Source organism: Propithecus coquereli, unplaced genomic scaffold, assembly GCF_000956105.1.
Source record: "Propithecus coquereli isolate 6110/MARCELLA unplaced genomic scaffold, Pcoq_1.0 Scaffold127, whole genome shotgun sequence".
Lineage (NCBI taxonomy): Eukaryota > Metazoa > Chordata > Mammalia > Primates > Indriidae > Propithecus > Propithecus coquereli.
Window position 1 is genome coordinate 3,004,946 of NW_012136858.1, and position 8,320 is coordinate 3,013,265.

At 43.8% G+C, this 8,320-nt stretch overlaps 1 protein-coding gene across 1 annotated transcript in view; it reads left to right on the plus strand.

Annotated features, from left to right (window-relative positions):
• The window catches only part of NT5E (5'-nucleotidase, ecto (CD73)), a 40,604-nt gene that overhangs the window by 16,584 nt on the left and 15,700 nt on the right, over positions 1 to 8,320 (plus strand). Inside the window, exons 2-3 of the mRNA XM_012638212.1 lie at positions 1,161 to 1,383; positions 5,006 to 5,194. Coding sequence (XP_012493666.1) covers positions 1,161 to 1,383; positions 5,006 to 5,194 — 412 coding nt within the window. The remainder of the gene's footprint in view (positions 1 to 1,160; positions 1,384 to 5,005; positions 5,195 to 8,320) is intronic.

The window sequence follows — 8,320 nt, forward strand, 5'->3', positions numbered from 1 at the left end:
GGCTCTTGCGTGGATGGAGGGGTCAGCAGTCAGCAATTCAGGCCTGTTCCCAGATGACCTGCAGAGTGAAGCCAAATTGGATGTGATATTTAGAGAATTTGAGGTTCGCTGGTTTTAAGTTAGCAAAATAGCCTTGGCAGCCAGCGCAGGCAGGTGAGTAGCCAGAGGAGACGGTTTATCCCAGAGGCCGTGGAGGAAGGGATGGAAGGTTTTCTGGGGAGGGTGGCTCGCCTGTCATGTGCTGTAGGTATGATTCTTGTGTGGAAATTTCAGCTACCCAGCGGGTGCTGCAAGACCACAGCCTGGGGTGATGTTGCACCCAGCAGCCACCCCCAGACCACTGGGCAATGGGAGGGAGCAAAAAAGGTGAAAAGTGAGGATTGCTTGACACATCCCTGCTCCTCCAAAGCCCTGCTCAAGAGTGGGTCAGAACCGGCTGAGGGCCCACCGTGGAGTTCTTCATCAGACGTGAAACTGCCGGGAATGGAACGCAGGGTGCTCAGAACCTCCTGAAGGAAGAAGCCAGAGCCGCACTGTAACGGGGAGACGCTGGCTCCTGCTTGCCCTTGGGGATCTCCCTGTTCCCAGAAGTACTAGAGGGAAGAAGCGACTGTGGGACCTTACGGCAGTGGTGACCGAGGAGATGCAACCAGGAAGGAGGCCTCTGATCTCCCTCGACGGGTCCACACATTCCGGTTGCCCTTTGCTGTAGTCCCGGTGATGTTAACCATTCTCCCCAGCAGATGACTATTTGAGTGACTGGGTCTGAAATGTGGTTTTATGAAAAAACAGAGCATGGAAAGGCTGGGCAGAGCCTGGTCAATGCAGACAAGCGAACCTGCGCCAGATCTGAGGATGGCGGACGTGGATGTCTGACAGCTCTCCAGCTGCTGCTTGTGCATGCTGGGGGACACCACTTTCACTAGGTGGGATGAGACCCGGGGCAGCAATTCTCAACCAGCCTGATGATCTGAGTGTCCTGGGAACCCAGGGCTCCTGAGTAAACTCTCTGGAGGTGAGGAGGACAGAGGCCTCGGAATCTGTCTCCTGGAGCCTGGCCAGTTTGGGGAGCCACTGAGCTAATGTAATGTTTTTTAAAGTATGCTTTTATTGGAAATTCCGAAGTACCTAATTCTTTTTCTCTTTCCCCTTTTATCTAGGCATTAGGAAATCATGAATTTGATAATGGTGTAGAAGGACTGATTGATCCACTCCTCAAAGAGGTCAAGTTTCCAATTCTGAGTGCAAACATTAAAGCAAAGGGGCCGCTAGCATCTCAAATATCAGGACTTTACTTGCCGTACAAAATTCTTTCTGTTGGTGATGAAGTTGTGGGAATTGTTGGATACACCTCAAAAGAGACCCCTTTTCTCTCAAATCCAGGTATTTTCTCCTTTTACAGCACTCATTGCTTGAAAACAGATATACTAAATCACAGCTTGGCATGGTTTTTACGGACTGTAGATAAAAGTGGGAACCACTGGGCGAGTAACGTATTCAGGATGACACTGATAAGACCATCTGGTGGACTCCGCATTGTTCTGAGTTACTTCTTAAGGACATTTCCTCTTCTGCTCAATGAACTTCTTTGTTAACACAAACAGTATCTTTGTTTAATCCAGTGCATTCAAAATTGGAAGAGAAGACCATTTATATCCAGTGCTAAACAGTACGGATTCATTTGCTAGGAAATGAGAGCCCCGAAACGTGCTGCCTTCTTCCTGGGGAGCCCGGGAGCCCAGAGCTGGGGTTTCACCTCGGCCTACCTTACCTTTCCTTTTCTGGTACGATTATTACATGTCTAGTTGACTCTCCTTTCTCCCTTTTCATTATTTAGCTCTTGTTTTAATGATGCTCTTGTATCTGGCTTTCTAGGAAGTACATATATATTTTCTTGAATGGTCTTATATATATTCTAATGTATATCTGTCTCATATGTCTGTCACATAAGTGGGTATATGTATGTAATACACACACACATATGACCATTCAAGAAACAATTTGATTAGCTGGGCATGGTGGCGCATGCCTGTAGTCCCAGCTACTCGGGAGGCTAAGGCAGGAGGATTACTTGAGCCCGGGAGTTCAAGGTTGCACTGAGCTAGGATGATGCCACTGCACTCCAGCCTGGGCAACAGAGTGATACCCTGTCTCAAAAGAAAAAAAAAAGGAAATGATCTGGAGCCACTTTTATAGGAACACTTTTATTGAAACACTCTGGCAGTGAGAACAAAAATGACATTTTCTCTAAACTATCCAAATTTCCAAATTAAATGTCTTTCCATGTTTGAAGAATAAAAGAGAAACTAGGAGCTAGTATTATCCAGAAACAGTTTTGATAACTGATTTTAAAGGACATATAATTTTTTTAAAAAAATCTGTCTTTATTTTTGTTGTTGTTAAGTCCAGGCTATTGGAAACAACAACCAAAGGGTCGGCTGTGCGAGACCCAGAGCGGTGAGCAGGTCCTGCGGCCAGCGCCAGGCAGAGGTGGAGGCAGGGTGGGGCGGCTGTGGGGGGGGCAGTGAGTGAGCCGAGTGAGAGGTTCTTGCTTAAGCACCCCTGCTCCTGGGGTCAGGGAGACTTGCTGAAGAGCCACCTTGGCCCTGTTGAGGGTGTGTAAAGCATCCTGGGGCAAAGGACATTCCAGAAGTGAGGTCAGAGTCAGTGCTAGGACACCTGCTCCATGAGGGCAGGGACCTTAACTGTCTCATTCACCGCTTGATGGACTGTGATATGGTAAGTTCTCAGTAAATGTTGCTGGAATGAACACGCGAGAGCAGGAAAGCGCAGGGACCGCAATCACAGAATAGTAGATAGTTCAGTTTCCTGGAACATGGGTTCTGAGCAGGGAAAGCTAAAAACTGGGTCAGGGCTGGATTCATGGCTGAGAAATTCAGCTGTGATTTGGAGGAAAGTATTATTGTCCCTTCTCTAATACCACTAAGAAGGTAGGAGATGGGGGTGTTGGTGGAGAGACATGAGGAGGGCTCCAGAAATCAAACTACCCCAGCTGGGATTCTCACCAGTCCTTTACCAGGCTGTAACAGAGAGGGGATCCGAAGGGATAATGCTTTTTCCAGCAGCTCCCGGAAGAGAAGGGCTGGATCGTGCAGAGCCTAGTGTGGGGAAAGGGGTGGGGTGGAACGGAAGGTTCCCGGGAATATGCCCATTTCTTCCAAGACCACAGGCTCAGCAGCCCAGCGTGGCGTCTTCCTGCAGGTCTCTAGCCACTAATCGAGCCCAATTCTCCCGGTCCTCGTGGCCCGGGCATCCACAGGCCATTTCTAGCACATAAATTTATTTTAGCTAGGTAATGAAATTTCTGTAATATAACTCTCCTCATGACATCTCAAAATATATTCCATGCTTTGTAAATAGGAGGTTTCTGGGAACACATTCCTTTGTCCTCAGAGGCATTTCTCTGAACTTTTTTGTTCCAGCCAAACCAAAGTAGTGCATGGTAGTATTCTCTCAACATGCATCCATCCCCCTGCGTACCTGTCTGTGTGCCAGGCACTGTTTTAGGCACCAGGAATACTGACCAAAACATTCTTGCCCGCTGGAGCTTACATGTTAGTGGGAGAATAAAATAAAAGAGCACAATGTTTGATGTGTCAGAAGGTGGTAAGTGCTGTGGAGAAGCAGGAGAGGGAGTGGAAAGTGAGGCGTAGGGGGAAAATGCACCTTGTTGTTTTAAAAGGCTGCTCAGGGAAAGGCTTATAGAGAAGGTAACATGGCACTGAGGGGTCACCATGGGCCCTGGACTTCTTGGGGTGACCAGCAAGAAGCAGATTATCCATGGTGTTCTCATGACAGACAATGGTGCCAAAGCTGTTACAACTCCTGCTTTGCAAACATTGCCTGTAAGTTACTGACAACACTGCCAGTCCAACACGTCTGTGAGCTGCTAATTTTCAGGCTGTCAGTCTGGGGCCTCCCTGGCTGTGACATCAGCCATGCTATTTATCTTCCATGATCATTTGCACATGTGGAGTTGACTGATGTAAGGACTCAGGAGTTCCTCCACTAAAGCACGCAGAGACTCCCAAACATCACAGTGTAACAAGGGATGCGTTTTTAACAGTCGTGTTTCTCTTTGGAAAGGTTAGCACTTTTCAAACTGGGGTTTACAGACTCCTACATTTTGAAAGTTCTTAGCAAGATGTTATTCATTTTTTGGCATGTCCAGTGTAGTGCTGGTTCTTAGAAGTTAGCATAAGGGAGTCGAGATCAACCGGAGGACTCCCTTGTAGCAGAGTACAGGACACGACTTCAGGGCAGCATGCCTGTCTGTATTTGCAGTCATGCCAGTCAAAGCTGTAAGACCTCAAGGCTTGCTGAGCTGTGGTTGCAGAGCCAGTGGGAGGAATCAGGCATCTTGCTGTGTCAAACCTGTGCTCACCAGTGGATACCAACAGGCTATCGTTTATCCACTAAGCAGGGGGAGTAAGCAGCCAGTGAAGAGTGCACACTTCCGGTGCCAGCAATATTTAGAAGGCCCCATTTAACACAGGGCTCAGTAATGCTGCAATGCTGACATTAATTTAAAGTGAACAAGACAAAGTTGTTACCTGCCATGTTAAAATTGGCATTCAAGGACCAGTGCTGACAGTTTTAAGTTATCCCAAATTTTCAACCAAATGCCCTGGAGTTACTAATACTGTTTTGTACATCATGCTGATATTCTCAGGCATTTTCCGCATTAGTATTATGGAAGTCTAGATATAAAAACATATTAAAACAAACCATATCTGAAGCCTCCTGATACTTTGAGATCGAGTTTGAGCAAAATAATATCACCTACAACCTTAAAGTAATGCAACGCAAAGTGAATGTAATTGAGGATATCGATTTGAATTTTTATTTACTTCTTAGGGGATTTGTATTCAACACATAAATATTTCTTTTCTTACTTAAGACATTGACATGTTAGTGTGTATAATAAGCAAGATAATAAAAATCGTTGTTAATAAATGACCATTTTATTTATTTTATTCCTTAGGAACCAACTTAATATTTGAAGATGAAATCACTGCATTGCAACCTGAAGTAGATAAACTAAAAACTCTAAATGTGAACAAAATTATTGCACTGGGACACTCTGGTTTTGAAATGGATAAACTCATCGCTCAGAAAGTGAAGGGTGTGGACGTCGTGGTGGGAGGACACTCCAACACGTTTCTTTACACAGGTAACCGCTCCAAAAGGATCACGTGGGCCAGGATGTCCACATAAATGACTTTGTTTCTTTTGCCTTTGTAACTGTTATTATTTTTACTGATATTTAATATGTGATATATATTATATAATCTAAAATACACTAAATATGTAATACACATTGAAGGGGGACAAGTGTAAATCTTACTCAGAGACTACTAGGAATAATTTATTGGTTTCATGATTATAAGTCAATTCCACTTATTTATGCATATTATAAACATAAATAAAACATGTGTGAAACATATATATACTGTATGTATAAAACAAAAAGATTACTGAGCTCCAACCCAAAGTCAGTTTGTTATAGACTCATATCAAAAAGAAGCATGTCATATAAAAAAATTTAAGAATAAACAAAATAACATAAATAGGGTCTTTATAGCCCAAGGTGACAGGATTTCATTTGTAGTTTGCACAGGGAGCAAAAGCTGGAACTCTGGTTTGGGTCTTAACTCTACCTCATCCTAGGACTGCAGGTGTCCTGGAAGGCACATGGCCCCGGGTGCTCAGGAGAGCACACACTCTCACTGCCCACCCACCTCACCGCCCGCCCCCTCCTCTTTCTCTCAGCTTGGTGTTAGGTAGTTCTAGTTAGAAAACCTCTTTTATTTTTTTTTTCCATTCTGAACCTATGACAGCCCAAAACTTTAGAGTCTGCTTCTGCCTTCCCCACTGCCCTCCACTTTAGTGAACGTTCTCAGTGTGGGTAACGTTGCAACCACACAGCTGAGAGCCCCTCAAACAGCTCCAGGAGGGTTAAATGGATGGCAGAGCCAAGGCCAGGAGATTCTCACTGGCGCAGGCCACTGGGCGGCAGTGAAGATGCCGAAGTCATCCCACCGACTCCGCCTCTAACCAGCGGTGAGATCCTGTCTGTGCCTGATTTCCCTCTGGTGGAATGAGGGCAGGAACAAGTGTTCCCACTGTAAAGGGTCATTGTGACTCAGTATGCGTAATGGATGATGTAGGTAAAAGGCCTCGAAACACTAGCCGTTCTCATTTCAGCTGTGTGTCAGCTCTGTGGATAAGACCTGTGTGAAATCCTTCCCAAGGCTTTTCTTACCTTTTCTCTGAGGCTGTGTCAGAACCCTGGGACACACAGTGTGAGCTCGATATGTCTCCTGCCCCCTCATCCTTTAGAGTAGTGGCTTCAAACCTTTTCAACTATGATCCATAGTAAGAGCAGCATTTTACATGAAGATCCAACACACACACACATACATGTGTGTGCAGTCACATGCAGTCACATACAAACACACACAGGACATACACATGCAAACACACATACACATACACATATAAGTGAAAGAAAACTTATGTGAAACATCTGGATTGCACCCTGACATTTTCTGTTCTACTGTTTCATGTTTTTTAATGCCAGTTTTTACTTATTAAATTAATTTTCTTGTATTGTAGCTAACCCACATTTTTAAAAACTCAGCTTTACATGAGGCATGACCAAAACAGTTAATGAACAATCAAAGGAGTCCCACTCCTCCACTCAGATGCTGAAGTCATTCCTGTGCCCCTTGACTTCTCTGCACACCATCTCACTGGACAACGTCTTGCAGCAACAGTTGGTCATCCCCAACCTATGCTGTGTGCCCATCAGTTACTGTGCCCTAAGAGGCCTGAAGAGGTTGGATGACTATACCCAGCTTCCCGTTAATTCTGCAGCTGGTCCCTTTGTTCCTGTAACCCTATAGTTACCCCTTAGTACCCTTAAGGGACTGGTTCTGGGAATCCCTGTGGATACCCAGATCCACGGATGCTCCAGTCCTTATATGAAGTGGCATAGTATTTGCATATAACTTATGCACATCCCCCCAGATACTTTACATCATCTGTACATTACTTATAATACCTCATACAATGTAAATACCATGTAAATAGTTCCTATACTATCTTGTCTAGGGGATAATGACAAGACAAATAGTCTGTACCTGTTCAGTACAAATGAAACCATCCACTTTTGAAAAATATTTTTTGTCAGCTGTTGGTTGAATCCACAGTTGCAGAACCCACAGATACAGAGAGCCAACTGTATGTGCCTTGCTAAGTAGAGAAATCTAGTTAATGATGAATGACTGGATGAAAGAAAGATTTGAGGATAAAAATTATAGTTTGCTTATCCAAAATCTTGAAGTAGATAATTACAGTCTCTGAGAAAACTGAGATAACTGAGTCTTAGTCATTTATTGCACATTTCACGATTGCTTACCAAGATTAAACTTGTTCTCATGAAAATCTTTGATTTTGATACTCATTGTTTTGAAGAGTGAACTTAATTAAAAGTAATTCCAGGATATGGTAGGGATGAGGCATATTTGCCTATTTAAATAAATTTTCCCAGCCTTAAAAAAAAAAACTCCACTGAACCATTTTATGGATTTTCCATGAAGTTAAAATAATGAATGTTAAATATGATTCATTAAAATATAGTTAAAATAATGCATCCCTTGGAATTTTAAATCTTACTGAGAACCATTACAGTACATACAGGACCCAATATACACACACACCGGAAAGAAAACTTTTCCAAAGCTCTTGGATTGCATCCTGATATTTTCTGTTCTATTATTTAATTTTTTAATGTCAGTTACCACCCATCACATTAATTTTATTATATTGTAGCCAGCCTGTATTTTTTAAAACTCAGCTTTACATGAGGCATGACTAAAACAGTGCATGAACTGATTGCCTCCAAATGTTGATAGTCATTCCAGTTTCTTTTGATTCTAAGAACGGTGCACATGCAGATAACCCGAGCACTGTCTGACCACTCTCACGCAAAAGGTAGAGGAGAGGACATTCCCCTACCAGGCTTACGGAATGTTAAAGCTGCAAGAGTTAGGGCTAGAATGCAAAAGCTTTCTCTAAAAGAGTTAAACCCTAGAGTCATGAACTGGTCCATTTTGTCGCCTTTAGAGAAAAAAGTAGTGCAGTGAGTGCAGGTTGAAGCCTGCAGCTGGAGGACTCTATTCACTGTGCCACACTCGAAGGGACCCCAAGATGCTGTCTCTCTGTTTGCCTCCCAATATTTTAACTGAATTTTTGATTCTGTGAGTCAATCTGACTAGCTGTGGCTTTGGGTGAG